This window comes from Pseudopipra pipra, chromosome 3 (assembly GCF_036250125.1).
Source record: "Pseudopipra pipra isolate bDixPip1 chromosome 3, bDixPip1.hap1, whole genome shotgun sequence".
In the NCBI taxonomy this organism is placed as follows: Eukaryota; Metazoa; Chordata; class Aves; order Passeriformes; family Pipridae; genus Pseudopipra; species Pseudopipra pipra.
Genome location: NC_087551.1, coordinates 75,352,173 through 75,373,687, shown reverse-complemented (window position 1 = coordinate 75,373,687; position 21,515 = coordinate 75,352,173). Strand labels below are relative to the sequence as shown.

Genomic DNA, 21,515 nt, shown 5'->3' with positions numbered 1-21,515 from the left:
AAAAATATAAAAAAGTACATGAAGACAGAAGTTCATAAGAGTAACAAGACTACACAAACATTCCCTAAATCAAAATTTTAATATGTATAATCAACCATTTATGGTTGGATTTGACGATCTTAGAAGTCTTTTTCAACCTTAATGATTCTGTGATCACATGAAACAGTAAAGAGATTGATTCATCTCTCTGGAATTCTACTATACTATAAATCAATTTATCCAGCCTTTTCAAACAAGAAAAAATCCTATATTTAAATGAAGTTTTATCTACAATTAATTTCTTTGAATTACTAAAACCAACATATTTGCAAACAGTTATGCAAAGTACTTTCTTTACTTCAGTACTGATATTCAAGCACCAACAGTAAAATATATTAAATAATACACTGGCTCTAGGGAAAAAAATCAAAAACAAACCACCACTAGAGCTAACACAGGATGAAGTTAGTATCCTCATTTATTATTCCACTGCAGCAACAACAAAAAAGACCCAAACAAAACTCAAGAAGTTTGGTTTCAAGAGAAGAAAGATAAGAGTTGTTACATTCACTTCCCTTCTCTTTCCTCTTTACAAGCACAGTAAACTTCTGTAGGTTACTAGGACACCCTTCATGTCTCAAATTGGGGTACTTAGAGACAAAAGATGTCATAAAACCAAAACAGTATTTGATTTGAACAGATATTTCTGCAAGTGCCCTTCAATCACTGGCAGCATCTCAGCACACCCCCTTCACTTTCAAAAGCAAGTCTAGTTCAAGTGAGGAGCACGCTGAGCACTGGATGAGCTACCATAGTAAATAAACACTTGCTGCTTTTGGCACACTGCAGCACACTGAAGAGCAGGAACAAACTTGTCTCTGCCCAAGCCCAGAGGTCTGACTGGCAAGTAGAGGCTCCTTTCCACCATGTGCAAACAGTTTATTTCAGGAGAGGTGAAGATAATTGCTTTGTCTCTCAATTCTTACACTAACCAGGGTACCAGCCCCCATAAACAGCTACATCCCACTGAGAATGGCCTGGCCTGCACACAGTATTCAGTAATCATACTCCAGAATCTCATTATACTGGAAATTACAGGAAAGAAAATATTTATCTACTGACTCTGAGCACAATCACAACTGCCATGCTTCCAGGGGATCTGAAAGGAGTTTATTCATAACTGTTTTCTGTGCTAATGATAGAACAAAAAGTAGCAAGCATTGAAACAAGACAGTGTACAGAAGTCCATCTATAAGACATTTTACCTGCACCACGATTCAAAACTTAGCTGGCTGGAAGAAGCTTATTTCATAATAATATGAAAACATAATGGCAGTCCCTAGAACAAAGTTCTGTAAGTTTTGTACGAGAAAGAACAGGAAAACAAACTTTTAGCCTCTTAAAAACTATTTCCACTTTCAGATGTTGATTCAACCTTTTCATATCTCTTTCATATATTTTGTTTGTCAAGCATGAGGACTAAAAACTATCGGAAAACTGGTAGAAGCTTCCAAGTTCAAGAGCTGGAAATTCAAGGCAAGAATAACTGGTGTAAAAACTGTGTGTGAATGCACAGATTCTTGAGCAATAAGAGTGCAGTAACTATGCAAATACCTAACATCCATCCACAGAAGTAGACAGACTTACATAATTCAGGCATACCTATACAATAACTGCAGGAAATTCACAAGGAATTCACAGGGATTCGCAAGGAACTGTAACCAATCTCGACCAATACCCTGTAAAGCACCTTTGCACCCTTAATGATCAAGACAATGATTGAGTATAAACATTCTTTTCTTACCTCATAAGGCAGTTTATCAAAATATCCGTTAGTCGGCCATTCCCTGAGGGTAACGATGCTGAACTGTTTATTAAGGGTGTCCATTCCACAGCCATACTTTTCTTCATCCTCATCTTCATCTATATCATTCATATCAATCATTGAAGTCTTTAGTGAAAGCACAGGTCTCTCTTTCACACCATGTAGCACTACTGCATCCAATTCAGTGTAATAGTCCAGAAGAGAGCTGTTCACTTCCAGTCGGATTAAGTTTGTAGGAAAGTTTATCTGTTTGATACAAGGTGTGAACTGCCGAGCCTGAGGACCATTCACCTTTGTAGGTGCCTCAGACCAAAGTATTTCCCATCTGTGAAAAAAAAAAATTACACACACACATACAGTATAGGGATTAAAATCAAAGTTACTAAAGCAATTCCTGAACACAGTAAGAGGGCAGCTTCTTCTGTCAAAAGTATTTAACAAGTGAGAAACACGGTTAAAAAGACAACAAAATTTATGTTTTCCCTAGATTTTATAAATATCCTAAGGATGAGTTTAACAGGGCACACTAACTCATGACCTTAGCATGTTTTTTCTGCATTGTTAAATAACAAAACAAGCTGTAGACTCATGGTCACACACTTGTTACTGTTACTGGTGCACAAGTTTTTCTAACATCTCACAGGTAAGATAATCATAACAAATGGATTACAGATGTCTTCACAATGATGGCATGTTAGTCTAAGTATACAAGGAACAGTCTCGCCATGTAACCCCAACATACAGTCACCTGACCTCTCTTATTTTCCACAAAACAAAACAAAAAAACCCCAGACCCCACAGCTCACTCTTTAACATCAAGCCTGTCTAAATTACAGTATTGCAAGTTACTAAAAAAATAATCTAAACTTTACTTTGTTTACCTGTCTAGACAAGCAAAATATTCCTTTTAAAAGTAGTTCACTGTCAAATTAGCAAAGAAAGTAGAATCTTCAAGTCCTTTTTTAAAGGGTCCTTTACATAAAACGCTAGAATTTCCAAACTGCAAAACTGAGAAGTTTTTCTCCTCTTTGGTCCAGAGACAGGAGGTTCAGGGCATGCATAAAATTACTGTACATACATCTTTACTTGCACACACAGACCTCAGATTTCCTCCAGTAAGTGACAGGGAAACCTGTCTCCAACTCAGTAATCTGGAAGAATCAAGTCTTACATTCCTTAGGTCTTCAGCTCTTCCAAACTTGCCAAAAGGCCTGAAAACAGAAAGGTGCTCTTTATATCCGCATGGGTCCTCATCCAGTGAATGGAAATTCTTCAGTCACTGGTACCCATGTTTTTCCTCCCTCGAGTCTAGTTAATTCCTAAAGAAGAAAGCCTCTAGCAGTCACTGCTGCTACTCTCTCTGACAGTATGCTTACCTCGATACCAATCTACACACTTCCACATCTTACTCCATATTCCATCTCTTTTTGATCACCCTAGTCCCAGCTTCAAAAATTTCTCTCAGACTACTTGTCCTGGCACATGCATCTCAGAAGCACTCTATCTGCTCCCCAGTATCTCAGCATCTTGACTTTTCTTACCAGATTCCATGCAGGGGCAAGGTGGGGGAGTGGAGAGGAATATCAATTAAAAAATAAAATAAAATCAAACATGCTTTATTTGCAGAACAAATTGCTTAAACTTCTTCCATCATGACAGAAAGCAAAGTGGACTTTCATTAAAACATTGCACATGGTATAAGGTGCAGAAGTTTGATATTTGTTACTAGGAAAATTAGGAAAATTAATTAGGAAAAAAATAGGGAAATTAATCCATATTGGCTGAAACTTCCATTTTACAACTGACATTTTCAGGTATGCACAGATAAATTTTCCTAACCTATATCAAGCTGCTCTCTAAGTACCTTACAGTACAATGAGAGGCTTCCAGAAGTCTTATGTCAAAAAAATAGTCAAAAAAACAAACATGCAAGACATGAACACGTGGCACATCAGAAAGTACTTATGCAGGAGAGTGGACAATTCTACCCCAAAATTAACAGTTTTCATAAGACAGACTTAGTCATGAGAAAAGCTTTCATTAATTTATGAAATTAATGCCAACTCATGGCAAAATAACAGACGTCCCAGTGTCACACCCTCTCACATAGGTCAATTCTCTAAGCAAATACTTAATGTCAGCAATGCAGGTGTGATGTTTCTTGAACACATCCAAATCACCATCTGAAATTTTGCTTAGACACTTCCAGGTACCCACTCAAGCCATCCTTAGGGAAACTCAAGGCTATTTTTTCACTAATTTAGCAAATGCTGGACCATCAGCTTCTAACAGAATGGGTCTCAGTTACTGACTTTCCCTTTGGTACCCTGAAGAGAGGACTATCTAGCAGTAGTAGAGCTCTAGAAAAAAATAATGCATCTGGAGATCTAGGTTCACCAAACTGGAGTTCAATAATCAACTTCAGCAAGCAGTATCTGTTTTTCAGTCTTTGTAATAAACTAGAGAAAATGAAAGACATGTAGGATGACTTTACAGTCTTGTGAAATTCCACATTACATACCAAATGCTGATGAACAACAAAACCAGTGACAATTTTCCACTGTCCTTGTCATATTCTTCTTTTCATCAACAGCCCACCAATCTAACTTTAAAGGAGTTAGCTCTTGGTTTATCTGGAAAACCTCAAGTCAATCAGGTTGATTTGATGTTCTTCTCTGCCTTGGTGGCACTGCACACAAGAACAAGCAACAGCAATCACTCTGAGTCAGGGCTGGTAGATTCTTCCCAAGTGTAGGTATACTCAACACACCCATTACTGCAACTGGAAGTGATCACTTCATCTAGAATCACCAGCGTGATACTTAATGGGCTGCACATAATCTGAATGGGATTGAAGAACTCACAGCGGGATCAAAAAAGTCTAAATTTCCAAGGGGCTTCAGTAAGAATCGCATGTCTTCTGTTCTGGAGCATTCTTTTTTTATGGTTACCCATTTAAAAATCTTTCATAAGAAAGGCATTTTTACAGTCAATCCTGGTGTGAGGGTTACATACCAAAATCAGCTTCCCTAATAAGGTTGCCTGCATTTGTTCCAAACTTAAGGTGCTCAATGAACTATTTAACTCAAAACAAAGGGAAACTGAACCTCAATAAATCACGTTAAAGAAGACAAAGGAATCTAGCCCTTTCCCTGTACCAAATTAATTAGGTAGCTCTCAAAAAATCAAGCAGCAGGCAGCACATCGTCTGTCGTCACTTCTTGCAGATATACAGTAACAACTGATCAAAGATGTTGCAATGAGTGTGCTTTGATAAGAAGGTTTCACCAGCACCGTGCTAGAAAGCCTCAGTCTTTGCAGTGCCATGCAAAGCCTGAGTAAAAGCCAGCAACATCTGTATTATTTTCTCTAGTGATTAAAGAAAAGGAGGACTTTACATGGGTTTCTCCTTTCAGCTTTAATGGACTCGTTTTTCCTATTAAATTTGTCTCTGTCTCATGAAAATAGACAGGAACTCATTCTGCTCTGATACTAAAGACTCCATACACTTACGAGGTAAAAAAAAAAAAAAAAAAAAAAAGGATTCCCATTCCCCTTCCCTTGCCAGGAAGGAAAATACAGTCTAGTGATTTCTAGGTTGAGAATCATATTTTCAAGGTTTGTGTCAAATGAGAATACATTTTTAATGCTTGCTTAACTTTTGTTGTCCTAATGCTGTTGGAAAGGTTTTTAATGGCTAGGATGATGCCTGAGCAGACCTGGTTACTTCTGAAGAAATGTATGTAATAAGAGAGAGTCTTTGGAAAAGACTCTAGAAAAAGTAATCAGATTTCTCCCTAGCAAGACAAGATTAAACTTTGCTTGCAATCTAATGAAACTTCTTGCATTGTCAATTTGAGATTGGTGTAGAAAGAAATTTTTTCTTTCCTGTTTCTTTTTCCTCCTTATTTACCCAGAAGGCTTACTCTTGGTGATTCCCTAATGGTTTCTTCAATGTAAGCCCTTTTAAAACATTTTGATATTCCTAATAGGTAGCTGTTGTTAGACATTGTTTAAATGGGAGCTGTCAAGTAAAAATTTTTTCAGAAGTTTTTCAACTTTTTCCTTTTATAAAAATAACTTTACCGTTTAAATTTGGAATATAAAAGGAAAAGTTCATCCTTGTTTTTCTGTTGTGGTCTTTTTTTAACTTAATTGACAGTTTCTGTTATATCATATATTTTACAGTGACACTGTATACTCATGTGCTTCTAAAAAAGCTCAAGACCAGAGATTCCTAACTAGTCTGAAATGTGTGGCCATGCTTGGGGTGATGTTTCATAGCGTATATCCTTATTGCTACGTGATGATTACCTCTTCAGTAGGTTAGAGACTGTCTTGTGACTAATTTTTTCTTGTTTTCTACAGATAAAATGTAACACTGATTAGGCTGTTTCTCACAGGTGAGATACCATGGTCATTTGTCTGGAAGCAGTTTCATTCTGCCTTGTGTGTTCCTGCCATTTATTTCTATTTAATTTATTTTATTTCGTGTCATTTAGAATTTTGCTAGAAAATTGAGCATGGCTCAGTGTTTCCTAGCTTAGTTGTGTTTGCTGTATGCAAAATTTCTCTTTCTGAAGGTCTTGAAGCCTGTAGAGGCAGAAACTGCTGCAAAACAGAGGAGCAGGCTAATGAAGATGGACAAAGTAGAAGGCTCTCTCTCCTTCAATTAGGAAGTTCATTGTATTTAAGCAGTACAATGCTAATTCAGATGGGAATGTTGCAGATTTGTTTGCTGGCAGCCAGGATAGGGATCAAAATGTCTGATCAAAAAAACTATCCCCCCTTCTAAAAAAAGGGTGTGAAACCAGAAAGGCAGTGGACTGAATGTAAAATATGATCGGCTTTTACTCGTAGACAGTGGCATTCAGATGGTTCGTTCACTCTACCTTTTATTCCCTGTGAATCTCAGATCAAAACACCCAAAACACTGCTGATACCATCAACACATTAGAGTGTGATAAGGAACCTTCAAGGCTGTATCTCACCTACGTGTAACATACAACTTAACTTCTAGGCATTAGTGGTAATCATAACACAACACAATCAAAAATAGGGATCAATTTCTTCCCCACATAAAAACTGAGATTTTATATTACAATATTCCCTCAATCTCACACTACTATTTTTTTCTTAGGCTTTCTGCACTCTGATAATTCATGTAACAAATTTGTACATGGAATGTTAGTATACTTTAAGGAATTACCAAACACTTCTCAGCAATCAAGGTGTGAGTGGTACAAAAGAAAAGCGCAAAAGGTCTCCATGTGTTAAAACAGCAGTTTCTCTGACATTTATGAATTTTAAAAATTGGTTTATGTGAAGGAGAGTGATGTAGTGCCTTCTGTCTCTAAAGCAGCCAAAAATATGAGAGGACAGAAAATTCTCAGCTGGATGCTGGTTAAACCATAATGAAAAAACTTCAAATTACCTGTCATGTTTTAAGCATTAGGATCATTTAGAAACAATTACATACCCTCTGAAAAATACATGCTTATTCCCACCCATGAAGGTCTGACTCCATCTCTACAAACACTCTGAATAAAGTTCACCTGAGCCAGCATCATACAGAGCTGTGATAGCAGTATTCAGTGCACCAGCAACAAAGAAACACGACCAAAGACCTCTTTCTGAACACCTGCATGAGTCATTCTTCCTTGCAACTGAAGCATAAAGTGAACACATGGGCCAACCATGTGGGTGTTAGCCATTTTTCAACAAGAATATATAAAATCCTCTTGAGCAAGTATTCCGGTACACCAGCTCCTTACAGAGCCTCTTGTAGGCTGCAAGCTTTTGCACACAGAAAAGTCTTGGATGAGCTGATGTTTTAAATATTAAACAAAAAGATTACTAAGTTGGACTAGTATAATCCACTAAACCTTTAAGCAAATCTCAAATGTTTTCCTCTCAACATAGAGTCCACCATTAATTTGGCCTTCTTTTTACATCAAAGCAGGAACTGGTGAAAAAGAACCTTCCTAATGACCTGCTGTAGTGGGTTTCTGTGGCGGGGTTTTGGTAGCGAGGGTGCTACAGGAGTGGCTTCTGTTAGAAGCTGCTAGAAACTTCCCCTGTCCCATGGAGCCAATGCCAGCTGGCACCAGGATGGGCTTCCTGCCGCGCCAGTCAGGAGTAACAGTAACGCCTCTGTGATAACATATTTAAGAACTGAAGGTTGTTGTGCAGAGGAAAATTCCAGCCAGGGAAGAGCAGAGTGAGAATATGGGAACAACAATGCAGGTCAGTGCAGAAGGAGGGGGGGGGGGGTGCATCAGATGCCAGAGCTGAGGCCGCTGCAGCCCGTGGTGCAGCCCATGGTGGACTGTAACCCCCATTCCCCATCCTCCGGCACCACTGGAGGGGAGGAGGGAAGACGCGGAAGGAAGGAGGGGTGGGGGGAAGGTGTTTTTCAGATTATTTTACTTCTCACTCTTTTGCTCTGATCCTGTTAGTAATAAATTTAAGTAATATCCTCACTTTTAATCTGTTTTGTCTGTGAAGATAATAAGTGACCTCTCCCAGTTCTTAACTCATGACTCCTTAGCTGCTTTTTTTTCTCTCCACTGTCCAGTTGCAGAGGGGAGTGACAGAGTGGCTTTAGTGAGTACCTGGCATCTGGCCAGGGTCAACCCACTACACCTGCCCTTTCTACACCAGTGTTCAAAAACACACCCGTAGTCAGCTGATAAAACAAAGCAGCACCGGAAGGTTTTTTGGTAATAAGGTGATTTAAAAACTAGTATCAAAAGAGTCAGAAGAGGAAAACAAGGTTGTAAGTGCCTTTTGAGTAAGTAGGACATGGCCTTTTTTAACAGAAGAAAATAGTATGCCAGTTCTTCAAGACCAAAACATCAGTTAAACAAGGAATCATCTGAGATTACGGCAGCATTCTATCTTCAAAAAAAATAATTCTTAGCTGACATCTCAGAGAACTTTTGGAAGTAAGAACAAGGGACCAAGAACTGAAGCAGAAAACAGACTGCGCCCTTGCAACTTCTCAGATTCCCCTCATAAAGGTGAGCAAATGAACAGAGAAAAAATATTGCATACCTCATGTGGAGAAAAGGTCCCTTCATCTTCCCTTCAAGACACTATGTATAAGACATGTTTGTCTCCTTTGGAAGAAAGGAGACAAACCAAATGTGCAGCCCTGAACAGACAAGTCCTGCTGAGGGAAGGTAAGCCAAAAGAAAAAAAAGAAGTCCCTCTAACACTTCTCTAGCATCAAGACTAACAAGTACTGAAGAGGCAGCACAGAGAACTGGTTCCAAGGATCCCTGAGACAACCTTTTTCTCACCAGAAATGTTGTTAAACTATGCAGGCAGGACAGAAGGTATTCTTGCCTATAAATTAAAAAGCAGGGTTCTACAGAAGCTTCATCTTTTATCATGAAGAAGGGAGTCTGAGTTCTCACTGATCACACCTCAAGAGGAGTCATAAAGCGCATACCCAAAAGTTTTATATTAGTATTTTCACTTCCATCTCCTTTTACCTCTCTGAACAATTTTCTCTCTCTCTCTCTTTTTTTTTTTTTTTTTTTTTTTTTTTTAATGCACCTCACTAAGTAGCTCCTTCAGTTAACATTTCTTGAGCTTTCCTCCAACACTTCTCGGTCTTTACCGAGGTGTACTATTTTAAGAACCTAAACCTAAACAGACATAAAATAGCATTAGCTTATCAATCAGAACTATATCCTTGTGATGCCCTGAAGCACCCTATGTTACAATTACCCTAATGCAATATTATCAAGTTACAGAAATAATCTCTGCATAAGTTCTGTGCTACATCATAAAGAAGCAAAAAACTACATCATAAAATAAAAAAGTAAAAAGAATGTTTACAGCGTAATTGCCCAAAAGTTATTTCACACTAGGTTCTAAACTTGAAAGTCTTAAAAGCTGCCTTCACCACATATCATTCTATAAATAAGTTCTGTGTTACAGTGCCAAACACACTCATTCTTCTGAAGTTAGGTGGCCTATTATTACTAGTTTGACTCATCACTGTTCCTTGAATTCATGTTTTTGAGCTGTACAGAATATTCTCACTAGAAACTTGTAAAACAAACAACTGCTCTTAAGAACAGTATATGACAGAATCATACAAAAGATACTAATTGTGAATTTTGAATACATAACACTCAATTTTCCAAGAATTTTCGAATGGACATCAATGGCCTAGTATTAGGAAGCAAGAGATACTAAGTTAGACCTATAAGTATGCTTTTTAGCTGCATCTGTAAAAGGCAAGACAGGAAAAAAAATACCTGACATCCAAGCTAATACTGGTTATACCACCAAAGTGTGCATTTCAAAGTAATAGAGTATTTGCTGGCATACTATTTTCTACAGCATACATTTTCTTCTATCAGCTCTCCCTTTCTTTATAGCTTTGGTATCATTTAATGTCTTCTGATATGGAGTACTTTGATTGCATATACTGATAGCTTTTCCCAATGCTTTTGCCCACTATGTACTTTGACCTGTTCTCTTTCTCCTTCCATTTCTATTTCCTCACCTCCTCAGTAAGAGCTTCACACCTCATACAAAGTGCTTTATTTTACTATATTACCACTCCCCAGGTCACCATCTTCCTGACCCCCCAACTGAAATTTCATCAGGACTCTACTATGAGGAAAACCAACAGGATCAAATCAGCTTCTTTTAGCCTATGCAGTGAGTGTAAAAACAAAGTGCAGCTCACACCCTTTGATCAGAACAAAAATAAAGATCTGACAAATGGCATCACCTTTTGTCTGACTGTTCTGTGCTTCTGGTTTTAGTCTCATTTCCATATGAATAGTTACAGTGCCTGATTATACTATACACGCAACCTAACGCATGCAGAGAAGAAAGTTTATGGCTACTTGAAGCAGGGTGATACAGCAACAGTGAATCCTCAGCTTCTTTCACACAATTTGCTTTTCTTATTGAAGGAAGAACTCAGACCTGCCATTTCAAAAGCAGTTTCTGTACAGACATAATAATTATTGCTCATAAAAATTCCAACACAAAACCGATCATTACACAAATTAAATTTGATATTAGGAGCTGCAATAATTCCTACAAAACATCCACATCTCTGAAGTTGTTATCAAAACATGTCACCACAGTTTCGAAAACACGCAGAAATAAAGTAAATGTTAGTGGGTCGGATGCAAAACAGATAAATACTAGGAAGTAAACTTCATTAAACAGCACTGTGTGTAGCATTTAACATCTTACAGGAAAGCATAAGGAAGAAAAGAAAAAAATTACCTTACTTCAGCTGGTGGATTTTGAGAGTAAGGATTTGCAGAGCATGCTAAAATCCTGACTACAGCTCCAGGATGATAGGTTTCCAGAATGTGCACTGCAGTGGGATAAACTGGTTCTTCAAAAGCAAGTTCCACATAGTCTTGGCTACAGAAGGTGGATGGTGTCCTCTTGAACGGCAGCCGAGCGCTGGGGCAACGATCCCACCAGGTCCCGTAAGTTCGAAAGACAGCAGTCTGAGTAAAGTCACCAGAACTAGGGTACACATTTGGAATACCTGCTAAATTCCACATGGTATATGACATGCTGTTTTCACTGCCATAGTGAGAGCTGAAATCCAACACTTCTTTGGCATACTGAACTATTTCAACATTGATAGGTAAGGCTCGGGTGTTTGATTCAATCGCCCTCCGACTGTTCATTTCTCCTCTCGTCGCTGTCCTAGCTCGGCGCCGAAGGCACATATAGTAAAACATGCTCAGAACTGTTAACATGGGAAACACTGGTGACATCTAGATTTGACTTAGGAAGAATCAAAAAGTCAGGAGTCCTTTATAAGGTGCATTAACTGCTTGTGGTGTTTTGGAAAAGAGCTGATAAAACAGAATGAATAAACATAGTGAGCAGATACAACATTCTTAGAAAGCAAATTGTGCTCTTTCTAATATCCTCCTAAACAAAGTACTGCTACTAAAATACTAACAAACTATTAGATTTTATTTTAACATAATCGTTTAGTTGGAGGTTACTAAGTGTGGCTTCCCATTTACTGTGTTTAAAAGAAGAGAATAGTGTGAAGAAACATTAGCCAAAACCTGTCCTCAAGCAAGAAAAAAACTAATGGTTAAATTAAGCATTATTTCCAGGGATTTATAAGAAAAAAAAACTTGCACTGACTTAGGGAAATGAAATCAAGTATGAAATTAAATGTGGCTCTTGCCATAAACAATTGTAAAAGAGTATCTCAAGACAGAACTTCACATTGTGAAGGTACAGCTTCTTAAAACCATTGTGAAAAGCATTTTCTTAAAAGCATTGTGAATGGTTTTAAGAGTCAAAAAAGCAAGCTTTGGGCCGTTAATCTAAACCAAAAACTTAACGTGCTGCTTCCTCTATCAAAGTACTAATCTGAGAAAGACTCACAAAAATACCATCTTTACCATTTGAAGTTGTCCATGACAGCATACATCAATGATAGAAGGGTCACCAGTCTCCTGAAGGATGTTCAGAATTTATTAACAATATCATCTGCCTTTAAGCCATGCAACAAAGTAAGTCTTCAAAAGAGTCTTGGCATCAGAAGTTCTCATAGAAAGCATTTTAATTCTGAAGAGAGAAAATTTTTTTCACTTAAGTAATAATTCCACTAAACATAAAATGTACTAGATCTGCATACTGTTAAGCTAGTTAAAAAAATCAACACAAAACATACTATTAATTAAGAATACTAGTGTGTTTTTCACAGCCTACACCAACACAAGTAAAACTATCAAATAAATACGTTTAACAATTAAAAAAAGCTAAATTCAAGGTAAGTCACTAAAGTTTTCTATTTACCACAGTGAAGAAACATTTATAGCTGAATGTTGGCTACAGGACACAGAAGGGCTGTATCATATTCCCTACTAATAAAGGTCCTCTTACATATGCTGGTCCCATATTTAGCAGCTGCTCCATACCTGCATGATGTAAACTGTGAGGTTTACCAACACACAACAAAATGTGGAGCGTATTCTCCGGTTTCCACTGACAGTACACAACACACTTGGGCTATGAATTCACATCCTCCAGTAACACAAACCACTTCTCACAAACTGGCCTTCTGATTATGATTACCTTGTTCATCAGCTTTAATAGGAGAGAATAAGGAGTAATGCCTGCAACCTGTTAAGAGGCCAAAACAGGGATGACTAAGCATGTCTCAAAATAGAATAAATGTTTCTTCAACAGCCTGTACTGGAGTTGCCAGTTAGTTTATCAGAGGATTACATGCTGTGGTAATCTCTGAACCAAACAAGACATGACTCTTCTATTGCAGAAGACAGCTCAAACAACAACTAACATGATGCCTCACACTGCCAGGCAGACAAACCACATATTCAGTGTTTGCCATGGGTACAAGCAAGGCCACACTTCAGAGTTTTTGGAAGCATAAGCTTAAAGTAGGGTAGATAATTAAACAAATGGAGACTTTTGTATGCCTCTATACAAATCCACCATATATGTTTCTCAGGTCAGTTGCTTTTTTCCCATACTTAAACACACACACACACGTACAAACAGCTCTCTTTGAACGTTTCCAACAAGGTGGTGCTGTAACAGATAAGGACAGGCTGCACTATTTGCCCCTCTTACCTATCACAGAAAGAAAATTTACTAAAGAAGTGTTCACTTCTCACTTTCTTGACTCTTCTATTATTTGCCTTTTGTTTAGTTCCTGTCCTTCCTTTTCACATGTTGACATAGCTGTCAACAACATGAATTACTTCTGAAATTCAGTGAAGAAGGGAATGCATAAGACAATATGCTGGTTCTACTTCAAGCTCCCCTGGAATGCCAACAACCAATAATGTCTATTTCCCCCAGACAACCTGAACCACCTTTTAGAAAAGGCACTGGGAAAAAAGCAGCACAATCCCGAATCTCTCCTCCTTAAAAACAAAACAAAACAAAAAAACCAAAGTAAACAACTTGAAACTGAAAACTGCTATTTTATTTTTTCAAAGCAGAGATGCTTTGATGTAAGCAAAGATTACACATACATTCTCCTTCTAGATTTTTCCTTCTTAAAAAATCTATATACAAAATATGCCAAAAGACATTAAACTTCAACAAATGTTCTGCTATCAAGCCCTGGAATCATGGGTAAATCAGCATATACACTACATTCTAACTCAAAATTTCACCAATTAACATGATTTGAAGGCTGCTCCATGGAAATTATGGCTTTCCAGATCTCAATTTGAAGAATCATTCAGCTGGGGTACTTCAAGATCAGGTGGGAATCACTTTATCTCACATACACAACCTACACAACTTCGTGTCTGCACTGCAAATTCAGGTTGCCTCTAGCCACAGCCCAGAGCTCCCACAGTGCTGCTGTAAAACCCAGCTGCGCTCCTTATCAGCTCATCCAAGAGCAGCATAATCGTGGAGTGGTTCAGAGCTGTACATCAACTAGCTGGCCACTTTAAGCCACATATAACAGAGCAGTTAACTTGAAATCATGCTGCAGATTTTCCATTAGCAAAAACAGAGTGGGTCATTCTTACTCTGGCAACTTGATGATTTCATAAAACCTGCAAAAATTTCATATCCTCGATGCTGACACAACTTTATCAATTTTGGCTGGCACTAGTCAACAGGCTCAAAAGTAAGTAAGTAGGAACAGAGAGCTTTCATAAAAATGTATTAGTTTAAATAATAGAAGTGGAAGTAAATTAGTTCTAAAGAGTTAAGAACAATATAGGATTTAGTTGTTTATAACAAGTAAGAGGAAAGAGAAAACTATTCTAAAAGAAGGATTAAGTAAGCATTAGGACTACAATACAAATAGGAAGTCTTCTTCTGGCATTTTAAAACAAGCATTAATGATTGTGTGGAGTTAAAAGACCAATGAAAAATTGCTCCAGAGGTTAAAGGATAATAAGCTAGTGAAAGAATTACATTAAATACAGATCAGTAGGGTCAGATGATACAAAGAGATTTTTTCAGGAACTAACACAGGTCAAGCCGATTTCTAATTAAAAGGATTTAACTTTGCAAAAAAAGATAAAAATGCAGACTCAGATCTATGCAGAACATCAAGACAAACAGCTCTGGAGCAGAGCACTTCATCTACATGCAAATTTTATGTGGAAAACTCCTCCCTCCCACAAACTGCTTGATTATTTTAAAGAGATCCGTTTAGCCCATGTAACTATGCCTTCCAATCTCTGGCAGCGTCCTTGGCCTGTTGCATATTATTGATTTTCTTTTTACAGGCATAATTATGCCAAAGTGAAGATTAATAAAGGTTTCTTTTAAATGCATCTTTTTATCCTCCTCCCAAGCAGCAGCCTTCTACTTCTTTTATTTGGTTTCCTTCATATCATTAAATTGACTGAAATGTTGCTATTAAACACCAGAACCTTCAACAGCCACCAGAGACTAGCACAGAAGACACTAACAGTTTTATTAGAAGCAAAAAGCAATATGTTATGAACATACAATAACATTGTGAGGTGCTTTCCTATGTCTACGTGTCCATTTTGCACTTCCAGGTTGGATCTGATTCCCAGCCTCTCTCCAGGGCTGCATGAGCTCTGCCCTCCCATCTCATGCTGCACAGACCTATCGCTCTCTGCTTCACAGCCACCTCTCCAGCCAGCACTGCTGGGGAGTCAGATGAGTCCTGGGGCTTGCCCAGGCACACTAAACACTCCTGCAAGCAAGTCTGTTCTTCTCCCTGAACCAAAACATGAAGTCAGTGCTGGCTCGAGGGGGCAATAAGACTGCAAGGGCCCCAAGTCAGACCAGCTCAAAGGGCCACTGAAATGTTACTTCCAGTTTTACAAGACAGACTGGACTCCAGAAAACCACACTGGACTAGACCTGGAATAAAACTTAGAGAGAAGCTACCTTCTTTCAAAATACATTACAGTGCATTACATTATTTACAGTATCTCCTACCCAGAATATTACTTGACAACTATTTCAATTATATGGGCAAATTCCCTTTTTCTATCATGACTACCCTTTCTTCCCTTCACGTTATGCATACAGAAAGTTTTCTAAGACTGTAATGCAGGATTTGTGTAAAAATGTAACAAGTAACAGATACTAGATTTATATAAAAAAAAGGAATGATGGCATATTTCATCCCTGAGCCATCCCTGGAAAAGCATGTGATAGACAAGAGTTCATACTATTTCAAGAGAAGCAAATATTGTATATACAACATGTATACACCAGGTTTGATTCTTAAAGCCAGAGAGGCAATAATTCCTGTTTACACCAGTGTGGGAAGATGGCTGGGGGTAAAAATTAGAGGAAACTGAGAAGTTGTAATCAAATCTTAACAGAAATTCTAATGGTACAGAAATTACAGGGTAAAACGCAGCTGCTACTCCCTGGATGGAAAGCAGTTGGCAGTTCCACGATGATTCCCCATACAACAGTAAGCACCTGCTATGGAGGATGAAACAGAGGGTGGAGTGAAGACATCACAACCAGGCTCTGTGGAAATCCTTCCAGGGAGGGGAACTACATGGTACTTTGCACCTGACAAAAGGCACAGCACCTGTCAACCAAGGGAGGTAGGAGGTGTCCTGCTGCTGAGCCAACAACTGTGGTAAAATCTCTCTCCTCAGATGAACTTGGTTCATTAAAGCCTACTTGTAATATTAGTGCACACCTCCATCCCAAAGTCACCTGCCTCAAAGTATGACCACCGCCCACTGGGCATGCACTCTATATTTTTTTTTGACTGTATCTTTAAAAATGAAGTAAGACAATTTTACACCGATCAGTAATGAAGGTATTTATGACTACAGTCACTCAAGCTCCACCTAAAAAAAAAGAAATAGTATAAAAGTAAGTTGAGAATGGGGGAAAAGTTACGGAAGACTCCACTGTAACTGCTGGAATCAGTCGACAGGCTGAACCTGTCTTCTCCCCTCGTAGGGAACCCTGTTGTGTAAGAACCACTCTGTGCACTCTGAATACTTTTACTGGGACTAGAACTTGTCTGTGTATTGCTTTGAATATGTTTTTTGCAGTCAGATACTATATTGGCAATCTTTGAACCTTAACCTGTCACAATTTTCTATTTGTAAGACCATTTTCCCATAAACTGTTACTGTAAGTCCTTCATGGGTGTTGGCAGCCGCTGGCAGAGGGTTACACACTCTAATATAAAGTGTGAAGACCCACTGAGGGGTCTCCCTTACCCTGTTGGCTTAGCCCCCTGAAAAGGGCAGTCAAATTGCCCTCCGATTCAGACAGCCTGTTCAGTGAACGGTCTCCATAACAGGACACTGACACACTGGTTGGGCATGAGGGTCTCAGGTTTTCTGGGCATTGACAGACTAATAAATCACTGATGAACTCTCCCCACACTAAGAGTAGAGGAAATTTCCCCTTTTCACATGTCACACGACTTTTGCTAATCTCACACTTGGGAGTACTGAACAGAGTTTTCTTTCATTTGACTACAAAAGAAACAGCAATATTGACAAATTACAAAGAACATATAAATGACAAAAGCAATAGATTGTACTATCTGTAAAAAGATTAATGCACTTCAATATATGCATCTTACATAAAAGATTGTAAATGGGAAATCTCTTAATTATCTTTGTACACTAATGCACAGAGGGAATACTGGATCCTCACATTACAGTCTAAAACAGAGTACTTTTACCACAGGTTGGCATCTCTTGCTGTTAATTACCTAGATTATACCAACATCTACATTCAATTTGTTGAAACTGGAAGCAATTATTAATTAAAAATTAATAAGCTCTTACAGCATACTTTAGACTCGGGCCCTACTTGCTATGTTTCTTCACATAATGTGTTCTGGCACTAAAACCAGTCATTTTACACATTTTTAACTTATAAATTTACAGTTTGAAGAAACTTGGAATATATGGCAAATTCCACCTATCTAGAATCTTCCTTGTGTTGCCATCACGAGCACCAAAATACGCAAAATCGAAGAATTTCACACTACTTCACTGACTGCCTTTCTGCTAGGACCAGACTCATTGCGTGGTTTAGAATCACAATATAATGGAGACAAAAGTTCCTTCAGCACCTATGACATGCTCAAGGTGGCCATCCTGCCTTCTGAAGGCTGTCTTCATGGATAAAAGAAATTGCTTCTCAGTAGGTAGCTATTTCTATCCAAAGCCTAATGTCACGAGCATTATACCACTTCATTTCGACCAACTACCCTTCCAGCTATGGTGAAACTCTCCTCTTCATGCCAAAAAACTAAAAGAAAAAAGTCCTCATTGAATACTACTTTTAAAAAGGAATTTGAGTGCATTTGTCTTATTTGTTTTCTCAATCTTCTCTTGACATTTCCTCTAGATCATGTATAGCATTTACTTCCTGGTCAGCTGCTTCCTCACTGCAGCTATTAGGCCACATAGTTGTTATCTCCCACTGTCACAGAATCAATTAGGTTGGAAAAGCCCTCTGATTGAGTCCAACCTTTGACCTAAAACCACCATGCCAACTAGACCATGGCACTAAGTGCCACGTCCACTCTTTCCTTAAACGTCTCCAGAGACAGTGACTCCAGCACCATCTCCGGTAGCCTACTCCAATATCTCATCACCCTTTCTTTGAAGAAATTCTTCCTAATGTCCAACCTAAACCTCCCCTGGTGCAGTTTAAAAACGTGTCACCTTGTCCTAATCATATTCATTCAAGTCCAAATGATACCCATTCATCAGCCTGCACTAGTAACAAATAACAATCCACAAGAAGTGAAGCACCCCAAAGCAGGTAGGTGGGGGAAAAAAAAAAAAAAGAAGGAACAAAATATCTCTAATTCAGCTCCTACCCTGCCTTCTGTGGTGTTGTGATCGGGCAACTGGGTAGAGGTGTAAGTGTGTAACACGCAGGCGGGACATCCGCAGGGGAGAGGAGCACAACCCGTGCCCAGCCCTGCCCGCTTTGTCTGCTCCCAGCACTGTTCCTCCTTCCCTGCTCCAGCCCATCCCCACCACTTCCCACCCCTTAGGCGCTCGCGCTCTCTGACGACAGGGCTGGTTCCCTTCCCCTGGGGGAGCTCCCGCCGAGGCCCAGGGACAGCGGCGGGGCAGCTCCAGGCGGGACCGCCCGGTGCCGCCGCCGCCTCCGCGCCCCTTCCCCGACGCGCGGGCACCAGCGCGGCCGGGCCCCGCCAGACCCCGCCGGGCGGGCACGAACACGCACGCACACACGCACATACATACATACACACATACATACATACATACAAACATACATATATACAAACATACATATATACACACATACATATATACACACGCCCGCAGCCGCCCGCCCCCGCCGCGCAGGGCCGGCCCCACACGGGAGCTCTGCCAGGCCCGGCGTCGCGGCCCCCCCGCACCCGCCCGGCGCCGCCGCCGCCGCCACCCTACCCCGTCCGGAGGGCGGAGCCGCCCAGGCCGCCGGTGCCGCCGCCGCGCCGGGCGCCGCCGGAAGCCCCGCACGGAAGGCGGCGGGGGCGGGAACCGGGGGAAGCGGCGGGGGCGGGGCTGCCGGCTGCGCCTGCCCGAGCCCCGGCGCGGGGCGGGCCCGCATCGTCCCGGCGGGCCGCGGGCGGCGGAGGGTTGTTACGGTATGACAGAATCATGAAATTTTGAGAGTGGGAAGGGAGCTTAAAGATCATCTACTCCCAACCCTCCTGCCATGGGCAGGGCCACCCCCCCATTACACCGGGTTGCTCAAAGCTCCGTCCAGTCTGGCTTTGAACACCTCCAGGAATGGGGCATCCACAACCTTTCTGGGCAACCTGTTAAGAGTGTCTCACCACCCTCACAGTAAAGAATTTCTGCTGTTTATCTAACCTAAATTTCCCCTGTTTCAGTTTGTACTATTACTCCTTGTCCTACTACCCTTACAGTTCCTGAGGAAGAACTCTTCTCCGGCTTTCCTGTAGGCCAGCCTAAGATACTTGGAAGGCTGCTATGAGGTTTCCATGCAACCTGCTCTTCTCCAGGCTGAACAGCCCCAACTTTCTCAGGCTGTCTTCGTAGGGGAGGTGCTCCAGTTCTCTTATCAACTTCGTGCCCTCCTCTGGACTTGCTCCAACAGGTCCACATCCTTATGCTGGGGACACCAGAACTGTGTGCAGTACTCCAGATGGGGTCTCACAGGAGCAGAGTAGAGGGGGAGAACCACCTCCTTCAACCTCTGGCCACACTCCTTTGGATGCAGCCCAGGACATGGTTGGCTTTCTGAGCTGTGAGTGCACACTGCTGGCTCATGGTGAGTTTTTCATCAACAATCACCCCCAAGTCTTTCTCTGGAAGGCTGCTCTCAATCACTTCTTTGCCCAACCTGTAGGTGTGTCTGGGATTGCCGTGACCCAGGTGTAGGACCTTGTGCTTTGCTTTGTTGAACCTCATGAGATTCACATAGGCCCACCTCTCAAGACTGTTAAGGTCCCTCTGGATGGCGTCCATTCCCTCCAGCATGTCAAATTATTGCCATGTTGTGCTTTGTGACTCAGGCCTGCTCTGGCTTGTGTCATCTTACCTCTGCAGACATGAAGACTGCAGTGATGTGGGCACCTGCCCGTGATGACTCCCAGACTGGTTTCTCCCAGAGGTTTTTACACCAGGCAGCATATAAGCCTTGCCCTAGCCCCATCCCAATCGGGTTATGCTTTTAACGTGGTGTTGGAGTCCCTGGCATATCATAAGGCAAGCCTTGATTTTAATTAAACTTAATGAGTACTTGCTCCAGCAAACCGCAGTGCCTCTTGGGTTCCTACCTGGCATATTGCAAAGGAAGTATCATGGTTTGCATCCATATCCTTTAATTTGGTACATGCATCCAAGCATTTGTGCTTTCTCTCCCAACCGCCACTTCCGATTAGAGCTTCTGCACTGACTGTCAGAATTGCTGTCACTCAGTCTAGTCTCCTCAGGTCTCCAGTGATGCTAGTGGACTGTACCTGGGACCATTCAGTTACAGTAGAAAATGGAGTTGCTAGTAGTCAAATATAATTCTGAAAATCCAGAAAATATTCAAAATACTTGCTATCTAAGGTACTTTTTGTATAATGCTTCAACATAAACTCTGTGTATTTATAATAAGTTGCAAATATAGAAATTTTTAAGTTTAGTATAGAGTACTTGTCGATTGCTAACTGCAGCAGCAGACAGGCCACCACACAACCCTGCTTTCCACAAGCAGACATGCCAGGATGACCAGTTTATAGGCAATCCATACCCCTGCATGCACCTATGTGCACACATACAGAAATACACTTACATACGCACGTGTTTTATATGCCTAAGATGCTGCCATACTATTTTAAAATAACAGTTCAAGCCCAAACTTTTAAGGCACTGCTTCTATGGAAGAGGAAGGTAGGCCCTTCAGGTTTCAGTGCCATCAGTGTAGTATGCTTCTTGGCATCATTTAGACTCACCTCAATCCTACAATCAGGTGCTAGCTACAGAGTGTTTATAAAGGTGCTTTCAATAACCACCTTCCCAGGAAGTGGACAACTGAAAGTTTGAATTTGTAATACAAAATAAAATTGGAAACAATAAGTTTGATGAGTCAGAAAATAGGTTAGGTATGAAGCTGAATTTTTGTAGTTATTTTGTTTATGTTATTGTTTTCATTTTATGTTTTGTACATCTCATGCTATCCTCCCTTTGTAAATTAAATGAAGAAAAAGGGAACACCTGCAAGGCACAGTTTATCTAACTAGTTT

General features: G+C 40.2%; 1 protein-coding gene across 3 annotated transcripts in view; it reads right to left on the bottom strand.

Moving 5' to 3' along the window:
- FBXL4 (F-box and leucine rich repeat protein 4) overlaps positions 1-19,314 on the bottom strand; it is a 62,057-nt gene extending 42,743 nt beyond the window's left edge. Inside the window, exons 1-4 of one of the 3 annotated variants that reach the window (XM_064649909.1) lie at positions 19,204-19,314; positions 12,226-12,391; positions 11,069-11,658; positions 1,784-2,129 (exon numbers count right to left, since the gene is read on the bottom strand). In XM_064649909.1, coding sequence (XP_064505979.1) covers positions 1,784-2,129; positions 11,069-11,577 — 855 coding nt within the window. In that variant the 5' untranslated portion in view covers positions 11,578-11,658; positions 12,226-12,391; positions 19,204-19,314. Of the gene's footprint in view, positions 1-1,783; positions 2,130-11,068; positions 11,659-12,225; positions 12,392-12,901; positions 16,022-18,620; positions 18,730-19,203 lie in introns of those variants that run through there. The other 2 variants (XM_064649911.1, XM_064649910.1) reach the window with 2 other exon arrangements.
- Between the last annotated feature and the right edge of the window lie 2,201 nt (positions 19,315-21,515).